Below are 27,834 nucleotides of genomic sequence, written 5' to 3'. Positions count from 1 at the left end.
TTCTCAGAATTGCTGCCCTTGTGTTCACTACCACTATTGTTGTGAAATTCCTATTCACTGATCCTCTTACAGAGGACATCTACAAAATAATCTTCAAAGGCTATTGAATAGTGAAATACCATTCACTGGTTGACACTTCCTTCAAGTTACTCTTATAAGTAGGCTTCATTTTTCAAAGAAGCTGCTAGTGGATGTCAGGATCGAAATCATAGCACACAAAATTCAGAAAATATACAATACTCTTCATGATATTAACTACCACTTGAATTAACAACAGCACTGCTCCACTTTCTCTAGCAGCATTTCACAATTGGAACAGATCGGGTAACCATAACTCCTGGATAACCTAGCAGTTTCCAGGGGAACCAGCATGAAAAGGGACTGCATTAATGGTTCTAGGAATCAAAGCAGCTTCTGAAGAGACAAGAGTTTGGAGGCATGTCTTGCAGATATAGTATGCTCTGTACTTATTTAGTTATTTTAGGAAAATACATAATAACCAAAACACTTATCTCACCATGATGCATATGTTGGAGCAAGTGCAGTTCAATCTCAACAGCGCTTTCAACTTACATTAGAAGGTAGAAATTATTACTATTACTTTTATTTAAATTCTGGATACTGCCCTATACCTGTAGGTCTCAGGGTGGTTCACAAAATATAGAATAAAAATAATTAAAACAATTAACAATACTAATGTATACAAACTAATAAAAAATACACTCCCCAGTGAAAGGCCTTAAACCACCCCCTAAACCACCCCCTAGCACACAAATACAAATAAAGAAATCCAAATTATCATATAGCAAATATAAATATAAATAAGTAGTTGTGGCATACTTTAACATACATTTAGCACATAGTACAGTGGTGCCCCGCAAGACGAATGCCTCGCAAGACGAAAAACCCGCTAGACGAAAGGGTTTTCCATTTTGGAGGTGCTTCGCAAGACGAATTTCCCTATGGGCTTGCTTCGCAAGACGAAAATGTCTTGCGAGTTTTTCCGACTTTTTTCCCCTCCCCCCCTTTTTCTAAGCCGCTAAGCCGCTTATCCGCTAAGCCGCTAAAAGCCGCTAATAGTGCTAATCCACTAAGCCGCTAATGGGCTTGCTTCGCGGAACGGATTCCTTTCGTCTTGCGAGGCACCACTGTAATTAAAAGAAGCTTCAGCTATCTTATAGACTCAAGTACATTTCTGCCTGTGTTGTATGCTGAATAATGAACTCCCACCTCAGAGTTCATGTAATTAAAATTTAGATTGGGGGGGGGGGGACATTAGCAAATAAAAGAGTGACTGAGACGTGAAAGCTACCTGGCTAACTGAAAGCTGCATGCTTTGTAGTTTCTGACAATTCTGGTGGAAACAGGGATACGGCATATGCTACCTCTAGGTCTCCAAACTGGAAGACAAGGACCTCAAGCGGCTATTGACTGTGTACTGACCCATGCACAAATATCAATGGCCTTGTATAGCATGTCGATATTACACTCCTAATCGGATCCCTTTTCTAATTATCTGAACTAGCTAACATTTAGAACTGATAAGAGTATATTTAAAACCTTTGAACTCTATCAGACCATGTCAACCATAGACAAATGTAGCAGATTCAAGATCACAAAAGGATTATCTAAAAAATATACCTTACCATAGGTTGCAAATGTTCTTCTCTGTTGTTCAAACATGAAATCATTAATGTGTGCTGGTTCTGTATATCCAGAAAGCATATTCCTAGGTGCAGCCATCTGCTGAGTCCTAAATGGATTCACCGGCCCAAACTGCATTAAAAATAAAGGCCATTTCACACGCAACTCTTTACTTACATGCATATGTGTATCCATGCATTTATAACATTTTCATCCTGCTCTTCTTCTAAGGTTCTCATGGGAATAAAAGTGATTCTCTTCCTGCCCATTTTATCCTTAACAAACATGAGATGTAGTGACTGGCTGGCCCAAGGTCACTCAGTGAGCTGCACAACTAGCTGGGCTTTTTAACCTAGGGCTCAACAACTCTAGTCTAATCCCATCTTCCCCAACCTGATGACCTCCAAATGTTGTTGGACTACAACTCCCATCAGCCTCAGGCAGCATGTTCAATGGTCATGCATGATGGGAGTTGTAATCCAAAACATGTGGAAGACACTAGGTTGGAGAAGGCTGTCCTGATGACAACATCCACTGTGATCCATCCTACTAGCTTTCTGTTTTAAAGCCTTTGCATACAAGTTGACCAGCAAAACAAATGAGTGGCTAGCACATTTTCCGTAATTAAACAGAGCAAGTGGGCACCATGGATGGGAACTGAGCTTGGCAGCGTTGCCTGTTATCGCTGAAATGGCTCTGGGGGCTAGGTGGGGAGTGTGGTCCAGCAGGTTGGCCATGTGAGAGCCATTTGGAGCCCCTAGGATCCTTGGACAATGCCTGACTTGTCCAACTACTGGCACCTCATAAATCAGCTACTGTAAAGTGTAGTATAACCCACAGAGAACCTAAAATAATGAATACCGTACTTTTCGCTCCATAGGGCGCATCTAGTTTTTAGGGGGGGGGAGAAAAAAATTATTCCCCCCCCAAGCCCCAGAGAGCAAAGAAGGCAAGACAGTGAGCGGGATCCATCCCACTGGCTGTCTTGGCTTCCTCTTTAGTCACGCGCAACCTCTCCAGCCAGGAGAGGCTGAGCGCGACTTCGTTTTTAGCCACGGGGCTGGGGCGGGAGAAGCCCGAGCTTCCCCCGACCCCAGCCCCCAGAACAGGTCCAGGAGTGGCGGCAAGATTGCGCAGAACCTCGCTGCCACTCCCGGAGCTTGCGGGACTGGGGACGGGGGAAGCCCGAGCTTCCCCCGACCCCAGAACAGGCTGCTATCCGCAAGCCTTCGGAGCCCAGCGGGAACTCCCGCTGCACTCAGAAGGCTTGCGGATAGCTGCCTGAAGCCTGGAGAGCGAGAGGGGTCGGTGCGCACTGACCCCTCTTGCTCTCCAGGCTTCAGCGAAAGCCTGCATTCGCTCCATAGGACGCACACACATTTCCCCTTCATTTTTGGAGGGAGAAAAGTGCGTCCTATAGAGCGAAAAATACGGTAAGTCCACAAACTATCAGAAAAGTAATGTTGCACCACATTTGCAAAATCTAATCAGATTCCTTCCATGCATTATTTGCTATTTCTCAAGGGTTAAGAGGAGCAAACCCATTTCTATTTATTGAAGCATTCCCATACACTCTCATGCTTTTAATACAAGTTGAAACTTCATAATCAGTATTTAAACCTAAACCGTGACTAAGTTTTATAAAAGAATAAATAAACAGAACATTAGTGTACATATTAACATCCTTGCTTCAGATGAGCTTTTCCATGGGGAATGGAAACTACACTTACTGATTGGCTAAACCTAGGAAAACTGCCTCAAGCTTACACAAATAACTTACAGCTTTGGACAGCAACAATTTCAAGATTTTGACAGCTGCATGTATTAAAACTAACTATAGTTGCATTTCCCCAGAGGTGTTTTTCCATGAGGAATATTCGATTTCAAGATTAAATTGTTTTTATAGTCCATTTATTTGACAGCTTTTATATAGTAAATATTATTTTCCAACCTCCCCCCCCCCATGCTGTACTGGAGTAGATTTTATTATGTGCACTCATTTAAAGTGTATTTCTTTTTAAGATTTGTGAAGATTTTTTAAAAGGGTAGCTTACTACAATGCTTTCTACATTCTCAGCTGCTGCTATGATAAATACTGCTAATGTAGAAGATAAGGGTAGATCCAGATTATATTTTTGAAACTGTGCAAACTCAGAAAAACAAACAACATGCAGAAATAATAAAGCACAGATCTTACATGGTGTCAGATTAGTGTACATTTTAGTGTACCCATGATTTGAACACATGATACTTTGGGATACAAAGAGGTACAAGTGACCCTCCTATCTGACAAATCATGAAACATATGAATTGTCTGAGCATTTAGTAGAAATAACTTGCGTTGCATATGGCCATCTACTATGAATCAGACCTTCAGAATTTTACCTTGGCTTCCGCTCATGTATACAGATATGACAATTCATCAGAGAGAGAGAGAGAGGCTAGATGCAGTATACCCACCAACTGTGTGATTCCACAAATGTGCGGGGGGGGGGAGAGAAAGAAACAACATAACCCCTGGCTAGGAGATTATAAACAGCGAATAATGCATGGTTTTCTTTTACTCATCTAATATTCCCCGGTCTGAACATGATATATCCTAAGCATTTCAACCGAACATGGAAATGAATGTTGAGTGTGCAATTCCATGATTTTTGCCTGATGAGCATACCTATTTGCAACTTTAAGTGGCCTCATTATAGAAATTTAAAAACGATGGCTTTAAAAAAGATGTTCACAAGGACATCTGACTTCTATTTTTTTTTATTTACTACCCTGCAATTTTTACTTTTGTGTGTGCAAATTATTGCTTTATTATGAGAAGAAACTACCTATGCCACATTTCAAGTACTTAATTTAAAAGTTTAAATATAATGTCATTACATATTTTAATGTATACATGTACAAAATGAAAGCCAAGTTTGCTTGGCCTCAAATCAAGATTTATAGAAATACCTGTAGAATTTAGTATTATTCCTAATTTAAAAGGAGTGTTTTTTAAACAGGAACGATTTAATAGTTCACAGGGTATTCCTTGAAGAAAGTTAGCCAATATTGTTCCAACTTACTCATATTTTTAACAAAAGTTAGTTTGCTTACCTCAGGTGCAAACATGGTGTCATAGGTTGGGTTGAACTGAACTTCCTTTGTAGTTGGATCAAGGTGAACTCCCGTTTCCACATCTTCCTAGAAAATTCAATCATATTTTAATAGAAACCATTTTCTGACAGCACATCATAGGGAATAAGCTGATTCTACCAAGTGGCAACATTCACTACTTTTAATACCATGTTTTTCACTCTGAAGCACTAAATGCTAATCACATTTGCTTCTGATGTGGTACTGTCCACACACTGAGGAAGTATCCTGTGGATAAATTGCTGAGACTGTAACTTCTTGGGGTGGGGGAGAAAATGAAAACATTAAGAAAATGCTTATACTTCCAAATACAGAAATGCCCATTCACCTTTTCTGGCAATACAGCTCACTACAGCTCCCCTTTAGTCTTGTACAGTGGTACCTTGGTTCTCAAACATCATGGTACTCAAACAACTTGGAACCCAAACACTGCAAACCCGGAAGTAAATGTTCTGGTTTGCCAACTTTTTTTGGAAGTCGAACATGCTCCGTTTTGAGTGCCACACTTCCATTTTGCGTGTTATGCTTCTGATTTGAGTTCCACATTTCCATTTTGAGTTTTATGCTGAGGTCTGCCTGTTTTTGCTATTTATTTTGCGTTTTTGTTTTTGTGGTGCTTTTTTGTTTTGTTTTTGTGGCTGTGTGGAACCCAGTTCAGCTACTGATTGATTGATTGATTGATTGATTGTGTGACTGGGGTACATTGTTTATTGCTTTCATTTTACGGATCAATGGTCTCGTTAGATAGTAAAATTCATGTTAAATTGCTGTTTTACTGGTTGTTTTTAAAAGTCTGGAACGGATTAATCCATTTTGCATTACTTTCTATGGGAAAGCGCATCTTGGTTTTGGAACGCTTTGGTTTTGGAACGGACTTCCAGAACGGATTAAGTTTGAGAACCAAGGTACCACTGTAATACAAGATCAGCCATGAAGGGGATTGCCTTCTGCACAAATTCCAAACCTACCACAACACAGCCAACTCATACTTGTTCCAGTTCATGCAATAATGCAGTCCAATGAAATTTATGAGCAACTGATCCACATGAATATTCACAACTTATAAATGAAAAATTGACTATTTTCATGTCACAAAGTTACCATTGAATTAGTGACAATATACCTGTTTGTCTGTTTCTTGTTACCAGGCTACTCTGCTTTATTAATTTCAGCTATTCAGTTCAAAGTGTATAATATGGAAATGGGGCCCCATGCCTCAGCTACCCCAACTTATTTCCCCAAGGAGTTAAATCCTATAACAAAAATATTAATGACAAATACAATCTGTCCCCCCTATTAAAAGTAACCAAGGAACGAAATGTCACAATCACACAAAACAGTTTACTCAGTTGCTTAACTGCTTTTATCAACTAAAACATTTTCCCAAACATTAAATCTCCATGTAGTTCAAAATCATTGGGTTCCACAGCAAGGTATGCAATGTTCTGCTTGCACATGGGGGTTTTTTAAGCTACCTCCTCCCAGTGGCAACCCCTGTGCCCTCTGGTGTAGGACTCCATATGGTAAAAGTGGCTGCTGCTGAAAGGATTTCCCTTCAGCATAGCCACTTATCATGCATTTTAGACAATATGTTATGCTATACTATACCAATAGCTAGAATTTAAAGAGGAACAGTTTGCCATGTGACAAAGGTGGTTATGTTACTAAAGCAGTAGTCAAAAAGTCACTGGACTAGTTGCGAGCTCTTTTTGATGCTGACCAATATTCTTTCTGCCCACAGTCTACAGAATTGCATGACTATTTCCACATGACCACCAGCACTTTGGAGTAAAGTTCCTTGAACTGCAGTCCCTGCATGTTGCATAGCAACCTGCTTTTAAAATGCAGGCGAGTTGCCAAAGCTGTTTGAAACATAAAGCACAGGAATCTGCAGGCCACTGTGCATGCACACAGTTGAGTAAGACTAAAGTCACTCTCTGGACTGCATACATTTGTTTTCTCCAGTCTTAACATGCCTCAAGTTTTCCACAAAGGACCTGCTTTTGCCCCTGTAAATTTCCCCTAAATCTGTTTTCCCCTGTCAGCATCTTTCTCGACCTGTGAAACCAAGAACTAAATGTGCAATTCAGATGTGGAAGTGAACCAACACCTACCACAAATTGAGAAAATTAGGTTAGGCTAGGCCTAGCACATCAGTGGAAAGAGCCATCAGGCTTGATACTTACAACTGAGTGAGAAGAAGCACAAGATGAGCATTTTGACATTGCCATGTTTTCAGACCATGCTTAAGGTACTGAAATGCAACACAGTTAATTAAAGGGAAAAACAACGTGCTTAGGTGTCATGTCTGCACAGGAATAGAGATGGTATGGGGAGCCTTTTTAAAGCCAAAGGCTGCATTCTCTTGGGATACGTGGTCGAGGCAGTGGTGGGAAGCTAAGAACAGGGGGCCAAATGTGACACTTCAGGCCTTTCTATCTGGCCTTTGGGACACTGGCCAGGTTAGATCCCACTCCCTCAGTCAGAAGGGAATGTGGTCCTTGGACTGAAAAGGGTTCCCCACCCCTGGGTCAAGGGCTTGGGGGAGCAGTGGTTGAAGGGCCACTTACCAATAGTAAGCAGAAATGGGCAAAACACCCATTTTCTTTGTCTCTGCCATACTTTCCCCTCTTTTCATCCACCCCCAACCACAATTCATTTACAGTGGTACCTCTGGTTATGTACTTAATTCGTTCTGTAGGTGCATTCTTAACCTGAAACTGTTCTTAACCTGAAGCACCACTTTAACTGATGGGGCCTCCTGCTGCTGCTGCTGCACCACCAACGCACGATTTCTGTTCTCATCCTGAAGCAAAGTTCTTAACCCGAGGTACTATTTCTGGGTTAGCGGAGCCTGTAACCTGAAGCATATGTAACCCGAGGTACCACTGTACTTTCTTTCTATTCAGCTTTCCTCGTAACCCTTTTGTTAAAGGACACAGGGAGGGCATATAGTCATACCTCATGTTGCGTTAGGTTCATGTTGCATCTTTTTGGCTTGCGAACGTGGCAAACCCGGTAGTGTATAAATCTATTTTGATGGATCTCAAATTCTACTACATGAAATGCATTAATTCTTGAGTAACAGTGAGGATAATTTTTGCTATTAAGGAAACTAGACAATTATGCAACTATTCTAGCTGTCAGTAACTAATGTAGATTCAGAAATCGAAAGCACCCCACATTTAATTAAGGGAACATATGAAATTCTCTCCTTGCTGAAATGTCACAAATCCATAATTTTATCTCATTCCTCTTTCCTGTTAAAAATATTTTACTAAGAGAACAGACTGTGACATGAACAATTCTCACAAGGACAATTATAGCTATTCCAGTTCTATTGTACTGTTAGCTCAACTTCTAACTTCAAAACCACACAATGCATTCACCATTCTATCTTAACCTGGGATCTTTGAAATTGAAGCACAGTAGTATTAATCCAGCTTTCACTTACAAGGCTCCCTGCATTCACCATTTTCAACAAGCAAATCTAATTTTTTGCACAGATGACTTCCTGCTAATCCAGACAAGTTTATCTGGATCTGTCTCTGAAATATGTTCAGAACCATGATGTTTCAACCTCTTTGGTACTGCTTTGAAGGGGGAAAAGTGTAGGTCACATCACTATGTGTGATTTTGGAAGAGTACGTTCCAAAATTTCAAGTAGAATAGTGATCATTTTACAATAGATTAAAAAAGGAGCAGGGGAAATTAGCACAAACGTGGATGTATTTCAATATATTATTTACAACATTGTATGGCTAACATGCACGGGGTAACACCTCCAAAAGTTTGCCATATTATAGAAGATTTCTTTAGCCATCTTTGGGGGACTCGTGCATATATCTAACTCCTTGCTTTGCAAATTCTTCCTGCTTCTGTACCACACATTTCTAAACATTAGGTGTTTTTTTTAAAAAAATCACACATACCAGAAGAAGTCAAAACAGGCTGACAGAATAATCCAGCATTTATGGAACATGAAGAATATACTGCAGCTCTTTAATTAAACATTAATATGACAAAAGTGAAATTAGAAAGCGCTGTCTGCTGGATTTGTCTTCTTTCATTACATACCATTCTCAAAGATAAACACAACACCTTGAAGGCATTGTTCAAGCTTTAAATCAAGAGAAAAATGACTGAATGGGTACGTGGGACTGCCTTTGAAGATAATTCAGAAGCTGCAGCTAATGCAGTATGGTGCAGTCTGTCTCCCTACAGCAAAGGCAGCCAATGTGGTGCTCTCCAGATGTTGACTGACTATAACTGACCATTGGCCATGCTGGCTGCGGCTGATGGCAGTTGCAGTCCACAACTTTTGGCCAACACCAGATGTTGTCCGCTTGCTTTCAATCCTAATCCAAATAGCTGGTGGTCACCTCTAAAGATGCAAATGATCCAGGTCCTTGTACTCTAAGGAGTACCTTCTAACATATGTATCTCACCATGTGGTGTAGTGGTTAAGAGCGGTGGACTCGTAATCTGGTGAACAGGGTTCGTGTCCCCGCTCCTCTACATGCAGCTGCTGGGTGACCTTGGGCCAGTCACACTTCTCTGAAGTCTCTCACTCACCTCACAGAGTGTTTGTTGTGGGGGAGGAAGGGAAAAGGAGATTGTTAGCCACTTTGAGACTCCTTGGGGTAGTGATAAAGTAGGATATCAAATCCAAACTCCTCCTCTTCTTCATGCTCATAAAATTGTGAGATGACGTCCTACTATGTCCCATCCTTCACAGTAGTGAAGAACGGGCTTTCTTCATAGTGATCCCATGCTATGCAATGGTCTCCCTAGCTGAGTACATCAGAGCCCCTCATGGATTTCATTGCACACAAATCCGGCAGGGAAGGCAGAATAAGAAAGGCCCTTCTCCTTTCCAGCACAACTCACATTAAAATACTTTATGCATAATTAAAATTATGTGAAATCACCAGGAATTTAACAAGGCATTTTTGTGTTATTGTGCACTGCAATGTTTGTTACTATGCTTTGTATTTTGTGTTTTTATATTGTAGACTGCTTTGTGATCCTTGGAAGAAGGGTAGTATAGTATGAGGCACTTTCCTACCTTCGCTCCCAGTCTCTCCACCTTCGGCTTTGTTTGCTGCTGATCTGCTTTGAAAAGTTCACAGAGTTCAGTACTTTTCAATGTGGGGAACAGACTCCCATGAGAGATTATGGACTCTTCTCCTTTGGAGGTTTTTAAGGAAAGGTTGAATGGCCATCTGTCATGGATGCTTTAGATGAGATTCCTGTATTGCAGGGGGTTGGACTAGATAAGCCTTGGGTCCCTTAAACTCTAAGATTCTATGATTCTAATGCAGATGTTGCTCCCTTCAGACCTCTGAAGATGGGCAGGGAGGGGAGAAGAGAAGAATGCAGAAGCTTTGCAGGTGGCTAAGAGATATTCACGAGCACAACAGAACCTACGAGTGCCACTTGTGCATCAGGCGATGAACTAGAGGACGGCCTTTTCCCAGCACAAAGCTATCATTGGAAAAATGAGGCTGCATTATAGTTTAGACAACTGAAGAAGGGAAGCAGGGAATCCCATATCTCCACTTCTATGCTTGCAACGCCAAGAGAGTACTTCAGTGCAAATCCCTATTTCTGGCAGAGATTAGTGCAAACATACAGTGGAGCCATAGAATTGGAAGGTATGACGAAATGCAAAAGCCTGTAATGCAAAAGCCTTTTTACCAACGTGGGGGTTGAACCCATGACCCTGAGATTAAGAGTCTCACGCTCTACCAATTGAGCTATCCCATGTTAACTACTATTGCCTGAACTTTTATTTCAAACCATTTAGTCCACAATAAATGCAACGTGTCTCTTCCTCTACCCATCCAACACCTTCGAAAAGAGTGACCACATACTCTTTCACTCTCCCAGAAGCCCCAACCTGCAAATCACAAAAGATGCTTAGCTCATTTTATCTATTTGTGAATTAGGAAAATGAAAGAAAGGGGGGTGTTTTATTGTTTTTTGAGATCCTCCAGCTGCCCCAAGGAATAAGAGGTTCCACACTCCTCAATCTGAGAAGAGGTTTAGGAAGCCCTATCACAGACACCCAAATTTATCTTGATTTCTCTTTTCATGTGAGCCACTCTCATTGGTTTAATCATGACTTCTTGACCCTTGCACTCAGAAAACTGTATCTGCCCATTTTGAGCATTCCTTTTTTGCAAGATCAACATCTTTGCAACTAGAACTGTCATTTGAAACCAGGCTGCTTGATTCTTGTTTGGTCTCCATATCTGAGGTGTGCAGCAAGCATTTTTTTTAAATGATATAATCACTAGAACAGGAATGAGATTTTTTTCCTTTTCTTTACAAGAAATGCACCCTCTTGGAGGTAATCTCTTTGCAGGGAGTGGGGTTGTATGCTGGCACTGAGAGTGGGGCCAGAACCACCCCCACACTGTTTTTCTCTTAAAATGATCATCACTCCTCCCTGTTTCTCTCCCTCCTTTTTTCTCTCCTGAATTTTCAAGACACAGAGAGAAAGAACAGTGTGGGTGGTGATAATCTTAAGAGAGAAAGGAAGTGTGGGCTGGTGACAATCTTAACTTTGCTTTCTTGCTACCTGCAGAGGACCACAGATTGCCCACCATTGCTCAAGAATATTACACAACGTAATGTTATTCTATTAATGAATTATGGCAGAGAAAGAAATATATAGTATTGATTTTAGCCTTCAAACAAAAGCTATTGTTTAGTACATTGTAGAGAACTCTTGACACATCTACTTGCCTAAGAGTTTACCGTATCTATTTTCAGGGGTGCCCAAAGTTTTGGGGCCTAGGAGAACATTTTAAAAGCTAAGAAAATGTCATGGGCACTGCACAATACCCATTACATAGAAGAAAATCTGGAATGACTCAGAACTGGGTCCTCCTACAAGCAACACACCTATTCCTACCCCCCTGCTGAATTAAAGCTGACAAAAATGCATGCAATTCCTCAAAGAATAAGCAACACTCACAATCAAACAATGAAACAAAACATCACACTCAATTTATGGTGTAACTGTGGTCATATGGGAATTTAGAAGTGAATTTCTGGAATACTATACTACAACTTCTTGTCAAACACCTGATGCAGCATGTAATAGCATAGTAGGAGCAACAAAAGGGGTACATTGGAAATGTTTTCTAAGTTCAACACATTTCAAGTCAGTGAATTTTTCATGGATACTACAAAGGCTGTATAGAAAGTAAGAATTTGAAAAACGTATTATAAAAACTTTAAAATGTATTGACATTAAAATAATGTGTAGAATAACACAGCCTCAGAATTTATTTTAATCTACTTTTGCAAACAATGCCAGAGTTTGGAAAAGTCTACCAAACATATTAGTTCTACATAGACACCAGGTTCTGCCCATGGACAGCTACAATTCTAGGAGGGATTTTCTCTGTGTGTGTGTGTGTTTGTGTGTGCGCGCGTGTGCGTGTGTGTGCGCGCGCACACACACAATGTATCTATATAGCTCTATACGTATACATATATATAAGCAAACAGGACAACCAAACAAAACAGATGTAATGACTACATTCACATGTCACAGCAAACAATAGCTAATGCTTAACTGTAAATGTGCAGGAAGCTCCCGATTTATCCTTCTGGTAGCACAAGTGAAAGCAACAATGACATGTGGCTTAGCGTTGTAGCCAAACTAGAAGTTATGGTTTGTTTCACTCCAAGCAAGCCACACATGAAGCCAAACAATGCTCTTCTTGAGAAAAACAGGGTGACAGTCAACTCAGTTTTTCTAAAAGTAGATCCATTGAAATTAATCAAACTTAAGTAAATTGAATAAATTTCAGTGTATCTAAGTAAAATTTAACTGAAAAGTATCCATAGCTACTATGTGGAATCTTAATCAATACACTGCAACAAAAAGAATTATTCCAAATTGCTCTCTGATTAGTATCATGAATATAACAATCTTAAAATGGGAAGGTATTCTTCTCTATTACGATGATGAAGTACACTAAAAAAGCTAAAAAAAACCTTGCATTACTTAATTAGAATCATACAACCTAAACAATTGCAACACTGCTCATAATAAATCTTCTTTACTATGAATTAACCATTTCAAATCAGACTTCTGCCTTTATACAAGTTTCAGAATCGGAAGCAAGCATTTGTGTTATGCAATTTAAATCCAAGGGTTGTCTGCTTCCTAAAAAGTATGTACCTTTCCTGTTGGACACAGGATTGAACTACTTATGTACATTTCTTGGCTGTTCATTGCCTTTTGGCAGTGAAAATTTATAGCTGATGCTTACAAGATAAATTATTAGATTGTGTAGGAAACAACCACCACCAAATTGCTGAACACTGTTCAAAACTAGCACCAAAGGAAACATTGCAGGATTTTACCTATACAAAAGTTGTTGGAGGGAGCAGTTAGTAGACTACAGTGGGGGTAAAAGAAAGGGCTGAGATAAGCAAGAGCAGGAAGACTAAAAGGAGTCCTCACTCTCACAACCTAAAAACAGCTATATGATTTCATGAATAATTATATTGCCATAGATGTAAGAGTCCCATGTGTTTTAGACACACACAGGCATGACAAAGAGATGGACAGGGTTATGCAGCTAGATACTGGACAATGTAAAAGGGCTTGGATCTTGTATAAGATTCCACATAGTAGCTATGGATACTTTTCAGTTAAATTTTATTTAGATACACTGAAATTTATTCAATTTACTTAAGTTTGATTTGGGCAACTGGTTCTCCAAAACTGCTTCTGGCAAGACTGCAACTTCCTTCTCTCAAGTGGTTGACTGCTGAACTTTGGAAGAATGATGCAGCTATGGCAGAGGGAGAGAAGCAAGGAAAAGGTTGAGTCTTTTGCTTCTCTCCTGATCTGCTAGTTCAACCAGCAGCATTGCTTAAGACCTGCCATTAATTAAGACAGGCAAGAAAAGCACATCTGTAGGGGAGGTGAGAGATCCGTGTGAGGGTCTCCTTGTTTTTCACAAGGGTAGCAAAAGGAATTGCTGAGAGGATGAAGAAGAGACCAGATCTTAACAGCCCAGCCTAATAACCATTCTCCGTTTTATTTCATGCCCAGTCCTGGTCCATACTAGCATTTCACTTCTCAGAAGGACTTTGGAATTGCGTTGAGTAGTACAGAGAAAATGATGACACAGTGTGTGGCAGCTAAGAAAAGACAAATTCCATATTAAGGTGTCTGAAGAAGTGTGCATGCACATGAAAGTGCATACCAATAACAAACTTAGTTGGTCTCTAAGGTGCTAATGGAAGAATTTTTTTTTGTTTCCATATTAATGATCATTACAAAAGGAATTGAAAGCAAACTGCCAATATGATGTCTATATACTACCTCATGGATCAGAAGCACTATGCCTCTGAATATCAATTGCTGGGGAACACAAACAAGAGCTATTGCAATCATCATAGGGTTATTGTTGTTTTAATGGTCTTTAATCTCATGGAATTGGAGGTTACTGTGAAGCATAGATTAAAGTGGAAACAGGAGGAAGCAATTTATAGACGCCTAGCCTGTTGTACTACAACAGAATAAGCTTAAAGTTTCACATACATGAGAAAGCATTAATAAAGACAGCCTAAATGGATCCTAGCCAGATGTCAAGAATATTGTACAACAGGGCTGTCTCACCTTCTGCCATCCAGATGTAGCTGGACTCCAGCTTCTATTGGCACCAGCCAGCACAGCAATTAGTCAGGGGTGTTGCGAGCTGGAGCTGAGCAACACCTGCAGGGTCACAGGTCAGCCATCTCTGCTGTACAGAATGAAGCAGGTAAGCTCCCCTTATGTATAAAGGGAGTGGAATCACACCTAGCATTAAAGCCTAGCATAACCAGGATATCAATGGTATTAGCTTAGTTCCTTAAAATCGAGCAGAGCAAATATTAGACTGGGATCCAATCAATTGAAAAGACAAGTACTGTAATGTTTTCAAGTCCCTCCACTGCAAGGTGCCTAACTGGGCAATGGTGGTTTTGCCACTCAGACTCTGAGTAGGGGCAAGGGAAACCCATAAACAAAGTTTATAAACAAAGTTTATTCACAGCAAAAGTTTGAAATATGGGTCAGACCAAGATGCAGCAGCGCAAAAATATGACACACTACCTTTTAGAGATCGCTTTCCCGTTAAGGAATACCAAATAGGCCACCCTTACCCTCTCTCAGTCAAAACACCCAAGTATTTTTGAGCCTTAAGTTTGTAAACCCCATGTCCCTTCTCCGCCTTAAGAGTTCTCCTAAAGCTTTAAAGTTTAAAGGAACAGGCAGGCTTCCAAGAGGCGCGAACTCGTCGGCCAGCACTCTCCCTCCACGGCGAGCAAGCTCTCCCTGTTGACTTTCTGCCCGTCCTGCATAGAAGTCGGAGGAATTCTTCTAGAAAAACTGGCGCCAACCCTCGTGCGCCAACGAGAAACCTTCGCGGCATAGGTGACCCCCGGGGAGAATCTGCCCGGCTCGGAGCAGGATGAAATGACTTCACCTCGGGGCGAGAGAGGGAGAGCGAGTGCCAGCACCGCAGCCGCCGCTTCTGGGCGACCTCCTCGGACCACGTACGGGCGAGGAGGCAGCGCTTCCTTGCCCCCCCCCCGCCCCGGCGCCCCAGGCGGGCGACTCCGGAGCAGCTCCTACCTTGACAGCCACCGCCGGGGCCGAGTCCACGACGGGCAGCAGCGCTTGCTGGGCCGGGGCAGACGAGGCGAGGTGCAGCACCGCATCCTCGTCGGCTACGGGAGCCGCCGAGTGGCCGGGCCTGCCCTCCGCTTCCGAGTCGGAATCGGAGTCCGAGACGCCGTACGAAGCGAGCGCTGCTATGGCGGCCGACATCTTAGCAGAACGGAAGTGGACCATCGGCAGGAGGGAGGAGCCACGAGGAGCACCCGGCGGGTCCTGGCAGCTGTACAAAACAGCTCCCTTTCCCTGTCGGGAATAACGCGCTGGCTCCGCGACTTTGCCCAGTTTTAAATCGCAAAATTGTTCTTAGAAAATTGCTCCAATTTTAAAAGCATCCGTCAAGAAGTCTTCGCCGTAGGTATCATTCATTCCAAGATTGGTTTTAAGATTACATGGCGTAGGACTTCCAGCAAGTATACAAATCCCAGCATGCACCCGACATGCCGACCCAGAGCCAAACATGAAAGCTTTTTCGTCGCTGAACTGGGCTGTATAAAGCGGCTCCCTGATGCACATTTATTTGGGAGAACGCTTCAGTAGGACTTCCGAGTAAATAAGCAGAGGTGCGGCAGCTGCAAGTATGTGAGAAGGAATGTTATGGCCTGCCATAAAATGGCTGAAGAGACGCAGTGCCCCATCGTTCCCCCTTCCACAAATATTCTGTGACACTTAACACTTCAGTGCTGTATTTCCCACCACCAGTAAACAAAGCTTGTTTTCTCAAGTAGCCCCAGAAGAAGTACGAAGTAATATGATTTAACATTCACGAAGCCCTAGGTTGCAACTCCACCACCTACCCAGAAGTAAGCCCCACTGAATTGGACTTACTTCTGAGTAGAAATCCTATTGAAATCAGTGGGACTTGCTCCCTAGAAATGGCGCATAGGATTGCGCTGCCAAGAGCCATGCAAGTTGTTTAAAAGGCTACATGTCCATTACGAGGACAAACTACGTATCGAGCAATGCATTGGCTCATTCTTGCGGCACTCAGGAGGAACCACTGCATACCAACAACCATGCGGTGTCATTTGTTTTATTATCCTGTAGCCTGCAAAGCATTTGATTTCACATTGCATTAACAAGTAGGGTGTTTTAAAGCAAACAACAAGCTCTATATGCATGTTTACTTTTAAGTAAGCCCCACTGAAATGCAGCGCAATCATAACCACAGCTACTCAGAAGACCAATTCTTACTTCCCCGGTAAGTTGGGCTCTTGGCCCTGGGTTAGTCCCAGGTTAAGGCGGCAGGCGGCAATCCTCTACTCACCTGCAGGTAGATTCCACGGAACTCAATGAGGCTTATTTCTGAATCGTGCATTTTAGGTGTATTATAGCCTAATCCCACGCATGCTTATTCAGAAGCAGGTCCCATTAATTTCCACAATTTACTTTTTACGTAAGTGTGCTTAGTTCACTTGCAGCCTTACTAGATAGTTAAGCCCCACTGAATTTAGTAAGACCGTCTTTCGATAAACATCCGCAAACTGCAATCCAATCCTATTTATGTTTACTCAGAAATCCGTCAGGTGTGCTGGATAAGATTGGCTCCTGAGAGTAATAGGACTGCAACCTCACTTCCTTTGTGCATCCTAGACTAGAGACGTCCCATAAGCTTTAAGAAAACTTCAGTGATAAATGTTCCAGAGCCTGCGCTATCAAGTACTGGCTCCTCAGCACTTTTCGCTTCCAGTCAAACACGTCTCAAAAGGAAAATGGAGGCGGACACAAAATATATAGGAAGACCCTGGGCCATGAAAAATATTTCTCTCGAATAAGCAGGGCTAAATGCTGGAAAGAATTCGTCTATAAGTGCGTCGGAACATCCTCCAGCTCCGCCTCCCTTCATTCTGATTGGCTGCGACAAGCCGGCTTGAGTAAACGCCGCAATAATTCTGGTGCCTCCTCCATCATCCTCCCCCCGTCAAGAGAACAAAAGTAGCCTGTACCACCCGACCTCGTGCTGGGGGGTGGCGAGGCAGGGGAGCCGGATGATGGTGGTGTCTCCCGACTCCCTTTCCAATGTGTGTCAAGGGATCTGTCGAGGACGCCAGTCAGGTGGTTGCGTAAACAACACCTCCACCTCCCCCCACCCCTTTACCATCCTCCACCCCCGTTCCAGGAGAGAGTGCTGGAGCCGGCGGAGAAGCCCCGCCTTCGACACACACACACACGCACATACACACACACGCGCGCGCCGCTGCGTGTCTATTGTGAAGCTTTGTGCGGGGGAAGCTCCGCGTTTTCTCTCCTTCGCAGTTTCTCTCTACCGGCCCCTTCTCCCCCCCCCCCCGCCCTCACTCTCTCTCACGGATCATCTCAGCCTCCTTCTCCCCCCCCCCCCGAATTCGCACGAGCGCCTGTCCGCGAGGGGGGCGGCTATTGAGAGTTCGAACTTCAAACCCAAACGGACCCGGCTGGCACGAGCCCAACAGACACAGAAAGGGGAGGGGCTGAGCGGCGGCGGCGGCGGCTGTGTGAAGATGTGAAGAGAAGGACGGTGCTGCTGGCTATTGCTGTGAGAACGGGCAGAGAGAGACGGTGAGTGCCCTGCTGCGGCCCCGCATTCACTGCAGTGCTCCCCCCTCCCCATTTCCCCCCTCCTCATTCCCGCCGTCGCAGCTTCTCTCTCCGACCCCCAGCTTCCCCGGTTTTCCAGAGTGGAGGGAGAGACTTCACCTCACCGATTCCAACCCGGAGAAAGGAGGGAGCCTCCCACCTTGTCGTGCTGGCCGGCGCCTCTGCGCGGCTTACGGAGGGGAGACGCAGGCGAGTGGGTCCGGCTCTTGCAGCCTCTTCTCCCTTCCCCCTCCCTTCCTCAGGTTGGGGTATGCAGGAGCTTCCGGTCGCCTTGCTCTCCTCGCCCCCCCCCCCCACGATGAGAGATTGGAGTTGTGGTCTCTGAAAGAAAAGGGGGGGGGGGCGAGGCGAGTCTGCTTCGGGAATCCTCCTCAAAGGGGACTGATCGTGAGGTTGGTTACTCACCGTCCCTCTATTTGAGCTGTTTCCACTCCTGTGTACGCATCTATTATTCTGAAATAAAAGAACAGCCTTTTAAAAAATCTGCCCCCCCCCCCATTTACTAACTCATCCCACCCCATCTGTCCAATTTCCAACTTCTGTCTCGTAAGATGCAAACTTGTTACTTCCTTTTTCCTGACCCATCAACCCACATTTTGACTAAGGAGTGGTTAGAAGTATGAGGGCCCCTTCTCTCCCCCCCCCCTTACCTTTGAGAGTGAAGTAGGAATCTTAATCTGCATTAGTGGTTCTGAATACCAAACCAGCAGATGGTATTTATTCTCGGCTAATTAACAGAGAGCAAAAGCCTGTGATCTAGTGTAATAAGGTTTCAGTGAAAAATAGAGGAGGGGACTGGGAAATACCCTTTTAATTTATTTATTTTATTATTGTGTTTCTATCCAAATTTGGGGGCTATTTTACTCTGGCTTTAGCCCCAACATAGCTGCTGTTCAGCACATTGCTTATTTTACTCATTATCATCTTACATTTATATCATGCTTTTCTTCCATCCTGTATTCAGGGCAGTGTACATGTGATTTCCAAGTGATCATCCATCCTGGCACTGACCAGACATTAGACCTGTTCAGTTTAGGAACATAGGAAACTGCCTTACAGTATATTGAGCCAAACCATTGATCCATCTAGATCAGTAGCAATCCTCTCCAATGACTCCCTGCCGCTCTCCAGGATTTCAGGCAGGGTTGTACCAGTCCTACCTGGAGATGGTGGGGATTGAACCTGGGAAATCCTGCATACAAAGCAAATGCTGTACTACTGAGCTATGGCCTTTGCCTTAGCTTCAGCAAGGTGGCAGCCTCATGTTCTTTAGATCATATAATATGAATATTGTTCTTCATATTTGCCAGACTGCTGCTATAAAGTGAAGTAAAATATTAGGGAAGTTTTTAAGGTGTGATGTTTTACTGTGGTTTTATAATTTGCTGGAAGCCTCCCAGAATGGCTGGGGTAACCCAATCAGACGGGTGGCATAAATAATAATAATAATAATAATAATAATAATAATAATAATAATTACTACTGTATACAGCCAGTATAACTGAAGTGGGCAAGAAAGTAATATAGGATGGGATGAAGAGTTGTAATGCTTTTCTTCTGGACATGTAAAAGTAAGAAAGGACCTCTCTTTCTCTCTAGATGTGTTATAATAGGTGGTGCTATGAGAGATCATAACTACTTCATAAATTTTTGCCTATATGTCTTAAATCTAGCTAGAGACCTTAACTGCCTGGTAGTAGTCAAAGCATACACATGCTTCCCAAATGTATAAAATCTACTGCAAGCAATGCAAAAATGGTAGTAATCTAAAATAGTCTAAATGCCTAATTTTAAATGAAACTAAGCTTATAGTGATAGATCTGAATCAGTTCTTTCAACTGCCTTCAACTCTTTTAGCTGTTAATTTCTGACATTTTACATAATTTTGTACTAGTTTGAAATTAAAAATAGTGCAAATATGAGGTATTGAATTTGATATTTTATTTTGAGTGCTTTTTAAATAATTCATGTATATAAGAACTTTTGAAAGCCAGTGCTGGACAATAAGGTGATAGAGGTTTTTTAATCTATAAAGCATAAAATATTTATATGAAAATAGGCTTCCTAGTAATATTTTGTTACATTTCTAGGCTTTTTCTAATCTTTTGCAGAGTCTGAGAATTGCAGAGACTAAGTGTCTGTGATGCTCTTATTTTAAAGAATTTGAAATGTGATCTACCAATAATGGATCCTGCATAATGTACTTCAGTTGCATTGAATTGCTTCTTCCTGTAAATTAGGTTTTAAAATTTAAAACTTTGTCTGGAAATAGATGTATCAAACTGTGTATTAAAAAAAAAATCGTTTCTCAAGGGCCTATTTGCAAAAAAATTCACTGATACTACCTTTGGATCATTATACTGCAGATGTTCCATCATATGTGAAGCAAATGTAAAAATAAAGCTAAATCTAGACATTCTATAATAGATGATAAAAACCTGATTGTAGGTATGGTCAACTTAATAATAACAGTAGCAAATATATATCTATATTAGCACCCTACTGGCTTTAGGTAATAATGTAACAGATTTATTTTGAACATAACAATGCACATACAGAGGTCTCTTGTTTACGAATACCAGTGTTCAAAAATATCATGCTCAGAATGTATCTTTGAAAACATTGGTCAGATACCCCATTCAGAAAACTATTTTGTTGAAGTCTCTATTGCTTTTATCCAGCAACACTGGGCATGAGATATATAATTAAGTTGAAATGTGTGAATACAGTAGTGCACTGTTCTGCAGTAGCATGCATTTGCTGTAAAGGCTTTCAAATATCTGTTTCTAGTTTTACCATCAGTGAGGTGCAGTATGTGTGTGTGTTTTCAGAGTGAGTCTATGAACAACATAACCAGCATTTGTATAAAACCGAGGGAAATAGATATATGTGAAGATAGCCTTGTCTGATTTAGAATGAGTCGATACAAGAGGAATATTTAGAACAGTTCAGTTATAAAAGGTGCTCTTGTTACCATTCTTGTCTCAGGAAGAGTTATTTGCTTTAGACAAGCAAATGTGTGGATTTTTAAAATGCTAGTTGTCATCTAGTATATTATTTTACAAGCTTGAAACTTCCAAAGGTTATGTCCAGTGGCGGCTGATAATACAGGATGTGGCATATAAACTGATTGAAGGTGAATGGTAAAAGGAGGATCAGAAGCATTGTAAGTGGTTAATACTGTAAATCATTTGAAAGCACAGTATTTCTGCTAACCATATGAAGCTAAATTATCCTACATAAGTGAATCCAATTTTCTTTTTAAGCTGCCCTGGGAGGGCTTTGCAGCATATATGTAGTTTAAATAAACAAATTGAATTTGAATACCGACTGGCATGTGTTGGTGCTCATTCCTAAGGGTTCTTCTTTAATTATCTTTTAGATGCCTAATGTAGTTGCCAGTTCTTGACTTGGTCACAGAAGATAATACCCAACTAAGTCACTCTTGTAGGGCCCCCATTGAAATCACTGGATTTCAAGGAATCCATTCTGGAATATGTACACAAATATTACACCCACACCAATTATATTTGGCAATAGTTTTTTTCCTCCCCATTCAGTGGGATGAAGAACTTTTAAGCACACAATATGCATGGAAAGAAATGGACATCTCATTGCAATTTGTTTTATACAGTGGAGTGAAATGCACTGGGATAAAATTTTGGAAGAAAAGTGGGGCAGGATGATGAAAACCTGATAGAATGGTTTGAGGAAGGCTGATCTCTGTGTTTTGTTTGTGACAAGCTGTAGGTAATAAGAGTGCAGTGCCTGTTAATTTATTCTTCTAAATCACATTTATGCATTGTGTACAGTCTTTTCTATACATTTTCCCCATTTTGTACATCTTCGGTATAGATTCCATTTCCCCCGTATATTAAATCTGACCAGCCTGTTGGTTTGACATTATCTACTGGCACGTCAAACTCCAACATGAGAATCTTCAGATGAGAAAGACCTTTCTAGGCTTCTTGCTTGCTATAAAGTTTTAAAAATGGAAAACATACTAGATTACTGTAAAACATTACCACTAACTTTAGTTGTTTTATATAATGACTACCTGCTAAAGAATAGCATTATGTTATACCAGGGGCGTGGAACCTCCAGCCATGGGTCAGACATGGCTCCCCAGCCCTTCCTATTTGGCCTGTCAGACCAGTTTGGAAGAGCCTTGCCCACCGCCCATCACCTTTCTCCTGGAGGGAGAAGCAGTTTTCATTGAATGGGAAACCACCGCTGTTTGAAAGCCCTTTTGCAGACAGCCCTGCACTGCTCCTTGAATCCCTGGTTTTCTGAGGTTTGTAGAGCAGTGCAGGGCTGTTTGCAAAAGGGCTTTCAAGCAGCCCAAGTCCTGGCAATGGGGGCTTCAAGGCACAGCATCACTTGACATCATAGTGATGTCAGGTGATTCACTTCGCAGTTGAGTGTGGCACATTTAATTAACATATTTAATTAATATCCCACGACCAAACCAAAGTCTTAATACATATGGTAAAATAATCAACTGAAATTTTAGGGCTTAGGTATGATCTGAGATTTATGTGTATATAATTTTTAAAAATAATTATGCATTCCATTTTGTACCAGCACTTTAACCAGAATTCCTCTGGAATAATTTTGTTTCATTGCTGGAGCTCTTCATTCTGCCCATTGTTGTTAGATTCTGGGGTAAATCACTATTTACTGCTTTAGGGTACAGAAGTTAAAAAGGAGGGGAAAGCCAGTAGCTTTTTTGATTGGGTGGGGGTGTTGTACATTTTTATTTGTAGTTTACCGTCCCAGAGCCTTCTCACAGCAGCATACCAGACTTGTGTCAAGTCAGGTTCTCAGAAGTCACTTTATACTGTCTTGGCCAAATCCCTGAACATATTGAGTATTTTAATATTTATTCTGGCTATGTTCTTGTCTTTGTACAAGAGGAATACATTGTCTGGATTGTGTACAGGTAGTATAAATCAAATAACCTCCTTAAACATGCTAGTTTAATCAGCAGTTTTCCAGCACATATTTTACATTTGCACAATGATTTCTTGCTGTCACATGCAATTCCAAACAGCAATAATGTCTAATGAAATTATATTTCATAATAACTGCATACAAAAGAACAGTTTTAATGGGAGGGGCATATACATTTTGAAAACAAATTATTTTTGCTGGATAGACATCAACTTTGGTTATTCTGATTCCAAGCAAATTTATGCATTTTGAAAGAACTCACCACCACATAAGTTTGCTTGAGAGAATACAATCTTTAACACTCCAGTTTCAATGAGATGAATGTCACTGTTGTAAAATTGGCTTATGCATAGTAGCACCCCATATTTTTGACTGAGTTGGAGCAATACTCTCAACTCCTGTCTGCATGTGTCTACTGTATCTGAGATACTCCGATTATAAAATCATAGAGTTGGAAGAGACCCTGAGAATCATCTAGTCCAATCCCCTGAAATGCAGGAATATGCAGTTGTCCTACATAGGGATTGAACCTGCAACATTGGTGTTATCAGGACCACACTCTAACCAACTGAACTATTGACTTGGTCAATGGCATCATACCTTTATTTATTTACTTCCTAAATTTATATTTTACCTTTTCTGCCAAAGGAGGTAGGGAAGCAACTGACTCCAAGGAAGGAGATCCTTTTGTAATACTTCCAGGCCCTTCACTCCACCATCAACCAGTACATAACCATTAAATTTTCTGATCACTATAATATAGCTATGTAATAGATATAGCTTCTGGAATAAGGTAGAATTTCTCAATGACTTCTGTCATTGCCTGAAGGTTTACAGCCAAGTTAAGACATAACTGCATTTTCAATAATACTTGTATAGGCACAAATATCTACAGGATCTACATAAAGGATTTCAAAAACTACAGTAACTTGGTTTACAAACTTAATCCGTTCTGGAAGTCCGTTCTTAAACTGAAACTGTTCTTAAACCGAGGCGCGCTTTCCCTAATGAGGCCTCTTGCCGCTGGTGCCCTTCCACCATTTGGATTCCATTCTTAGATTGAGGTAAAGTTTGCAAACTGGGACACTACTTCTGGTTTTGCAGAGTTCATAAACCAAATCGTTTGTAAACAGGGCTGTTCTTAAACCGAGGTACCACTGTACTTAAGCAAATTTAGAAATAGATACTTATTTGGCTGTGTCAGTCTAAAGAGTCAATTGAATCGAGAAAGGGTGGAATTCAAAATAGTACTAAGGAGATTCCTCCATCAGGCAAGCATAAATTCTTGCACTAATGGCACTATCTCCATTCTCCTCCAGTGAGCTGTTCTAGCACTTCTCTCAACCTCTCTGGAGCCAACTGGGAGTGAGGGGAAGCCCCATTGTGCTAACAGGATTCATTGCACTGGTGGCTTCTGCTATCACAACTATTGAGTATCAATAGTTGTCACCTACAGCTCCCAGCTATATCCTATCTCTAGCGCATCGTTAAGGATCAGCAGCCTTTCTTGGAATGTGAGCTTTTCTTTTCAAATATTGGGTAGAAAGCTTCCTTTGCCCGTCATCACCATCTGAAGCAGCTACTTACCAATAAACACAAATTCAGGAGCTAGCCCTTTCAACTGATTCAATATTAGCCTTGTCCTCATATTTGCTCAGGTGATGCTATCATGGGGCAACATAATTGGCAGTACCACCAGGGACTCATTAATTTGCCTATTTTCTGTGTGATACATGTTATCATGTGCCAGCAGTGCCTTTCTGCCTTGACATGAATTGGACATTAAACATGTCAACACTCAGAAACCAGTGGATGAACATGTCTGCAAGGTATTCTCTAACCAACTTCAAAGGTGTCTTACACAAAAATTTCAGTATGAAGCAGCTGAATTGGAAATCATACGAAGATTTTACAGTTATCAGATTTGAATTCAATAGAGACTTGAGTAGGTAGTGTACTACAGAAAATAAGAAATCCCTCCTCTGATGTTGAGATGTACTTTTCAATTGTGAGTAAGTTACACACACTTTGAGTCTTTTTCTTGCTTTACTGGATGGATCTCACTTTCATTTGTGCTCTATAATCTGATATTCCTATCCCAACCTTCTTGTCACATTATCAGTTTTGCTGCCTATCATTTTTATCCCATGCATGAGACTTAGGTTTACTTGGTGCATTAAAGACACCAGAGCACACATCACCTCTTTTTTAAAAGCCCGATGTAATCATAAAATAAGATCACAGCATAAGAGTAACATAAATCCCATATGTCAAACAGGATGAATTAAATCCAATCCAAATAACCAAAGATTAAGTGGACTTGAAACGTCCTATTTTGAGATGATTAAAACAGATGGAGTGAGGGATCTCTTAAGCATGGGGCAGGTGTCAATAAGATTCTTCATTACTTACATGTGGCTTCACATGTCATGAATTTTGTATATAGATAGCATTTGATTTGTATTCTGCCCAAATATAATTAATAATTTTTTAAGGATTAGGACTTTTTGCTTTGGAAGATACAAATCCTTGAAATTCACTCAAAATGTATTCCCCCCCCCCAAAGCCGGTGGGGTTATTTTGGACCCCTGCAGCTATTTGAAGTATGGTAATCGTAAATTTTGTGCAGCAGACCTGACCCACTTAATACTCTGTGTGCTCCTCAACAGCTATGGGGACTGTTGTCCCATGATGTTTTTGTCTCCTTTTCTCCTTCGTATATAATCCTCCAACATTGTAGATGGTAGCATTGAGATTATAACTTTGTTGTAAAAAAAAGAAGTAGTTGTTTATATATCTAGCAGGTGGAAAATATAAAAAATTCACTGAAAGTCATGATCATCCATATCTTAATATGAAAAATGCCAAAAAAAAAGCCAGTATATTCTAATGTGTGAAATGCAGTTGTAGTCTCAATCCAGTTCCCAGTGGACAGGTATTAACATAATAATTTACACCAATTACATCCTTGTTGACAATCATTTGTAGAAAGGTCAAAGATTAAATAGTTTTAAATTAACCTTTCACTTCTAGATGTGACCGTTTCCTGGCCAGAGATGAGACACAAGTGATTGCAGTGTATGCTTTCCTATAATGAAGCAGTACCTGTTTATGCACAGAAGACTATTTTGAGTGTGTAAAATCAAACACCCCCTGGAGTGTTATTGGTAGAAGACAACTGAAAAGCAAAAGGTAAGTTAAGATAGATGGTACAAACATAATTTCTGATCTTAGACACGTTGGCTAAGATCTGGTAAACTGAATTTGAATGCAAGGTTGAGCATACCTATCTTCCAGTACAGTATAGAGAGAATATAGTATAAGTGGAATATAAGTGGTAATTCTTATAATTTGGATCAGAATTCCAGTTTCTTTGTCTGAAAAATTGCTTAATTAAATGGTAAATCTATAATTTATCTTGCACATCCCATTTCCTCTCTACCAGTGAAATATTGATTATAATTACTAATTTTAATGTCAAACAATGCAAAATTAATGGGCTTGAGGCAGCTGTCATTTATCTCTGGAAGAGGTAATGTGCAAGCTGCCATTTCCTAATCATGATATTCTTGAAAGTTTCCAACTTCTTCTGCTTGCTGCCTTCCATCTCAACATCAGTTGCTTTGTGTGCAGTTTTTTTAAACACCGGGAGTAACTTGTGTGCAGTCTTTTAAAGTGAAGGTCTTAGCAAGGTGTGCCTTATTGATACTGTGATTTATTTATTAAGGGTACTGAAGTTGGCAAATGGAAACTTGAGAGACAAGACCTTGAGTACTAAAAAAGGAGTTCTAGCAATAGATCAATATGAGTTAAACTGTTTTCCCATGGTTTCCATTTTTTTAATTTTAGAGATGCTCTCCCATAGACTAAGGTAAGAACCAAAGCCCTTTCATGTTGTTTGAAGGAGAAATGATGATGGATTGATAACACTCTTCTAAGAATTGGAGTCTTACTTTCTGTGGATTCTTGTATTTTTTCAGATGATTAATACCCCTATTGAAATCTATATTTCTTTGAATAGTGTTCCTCTGAAAGCAAGTCTTCTGCAACTGTATTTTCAGCCATCAGAGCAGCAGGGGGAATAATGCATTCAAATATGAAATACATCAAACCATATTTGATTTGTTGCTTAGCAGCCAAAGCAAATTATGGAAATTGAAATCTGAAACAGATTGAACATCATGATAGTAAAAGAGTTTCACTTCTGTTTGTACCATCGTATTAAATAACACAATTTCTGTTCTGTGGGCTTTTTCTACACTTTAGCAAAATTGTTCTGCTGATGCTTTCAAAATACACTGTAGAATGAAAGTAGTGTTATAAAGCTCATGTCTGGCTTACAACATCTGAACAGATGAGCACATTAATTAGTAGTAGGAGATATTAGAAGATTCTCAGCATGGTGTTTTAGGAAATGCCTTGAAATTTACTTAATTTACATTCTATTTCAACATATACATTGAAGAATATGAAAATTACATATGCCAATCTTCTCATAGCTTGCAGAACTATTTTATGCTGCACATCTCCTCCTTACTGTTGGGGATTCCTCCATCAGGCTAGATACAGGATATCACAATTGAAGCAATGTGAAAAGAAAAGTTAGAAATCTAGTTAGCTATAGCTTTTAACTTCTGCTGCCTTTTTCTCTGGTGATTGTCAGCAGCAGTCTAAGAAGCCAAGATTCAAGAGTAATTGATAATTAACCAATGCTTCCAATCCAAATTGCTAATTACTGGCATATTATGACTGTGATGCAATTTTGCAAATATATGTTGAGTGAGGACTTCTGCTATTACAGTGCAGTCCCGCTATTTTGAAATAATCCT

At 40.8% G+C, this 27,834-nt stretch overlaps 2 protein-coding genes across 6 annotated transcripts in view; one reads left to right on the top strand and one right to left on the bottom strand.

The window, feature by feature from the left end:
* Positions 1-27,834, bottom strand: part of CDC40 (cell division cycle 40) — an 86,271-nt gene that overhangs the window by 19,095 nt on the left and 39,342 nt on the right. Inside the window, exons 1-3 of one of the 4 annotated variants that reach the window (XM_081857124.1) lie at positions 16,743-16,808; positions 4,744-4,830; positions 1,647-1,776 (exon numbers count right to left, since the gene is read on the bottom strand). In XM_081857124.1, the coding sequence (XP_081713250.1) occupies positions 1,647-1,776; positions 4,744-4,830; positions 16,743-16,793 (268 nt within the window). In that variant the 5' untranslated portion in view covers positions 16,794-16,808. Of the gene's footprint in view, positions 1-1,646; positions 1,777-4,743; positions 4,831-14,437; positions 14,561-15,433; positions 15,644-16,742; positions 16,809-27,834 lie in introns of those variants that run through there. The other 3 variants (XM_081857122.1, XM_081857125.1, XM_081857123.1) reach the window with 3 other exon arrangements.
* WASF1 (WASP family member 1) overlaps positions 17,851-27,834 on the top strand; it is a 44,790-nt gene continuing 34,806 nt past the window's right edge. The window contains exons 1-2 of one of the 2 annotated variants that reach the window (XM_081857133.1): positions 17,851-18,013; positions 26,039-26,197. The gene's annotated coding sequence lies outside the window, so the exon portion shown is untranslated. The remainder of the gene's footprint in view (positions 18,014-26,038; positions 26,198-27,834) is intronic. The other variant, XM_081857134.1, reaches the window with a different exon arrangement.

Source organism: Podarcis erhardii, assembly GCF_964252035.2.
Source record: "Podarcis erhardii genome assembly, chromosome: 3".
Lineage (NCBI taxonomy): Eukaryota > Metazoa > Chordata > Lepidosauria > Squamata > Lacertidae > Podarcis > Podarcis erhardii.
The sequence above is the reverse complement of the archived record's forward strand: the minus strand, read 5'-3'. Positions and strand labels throughout refer to the sequence as shown.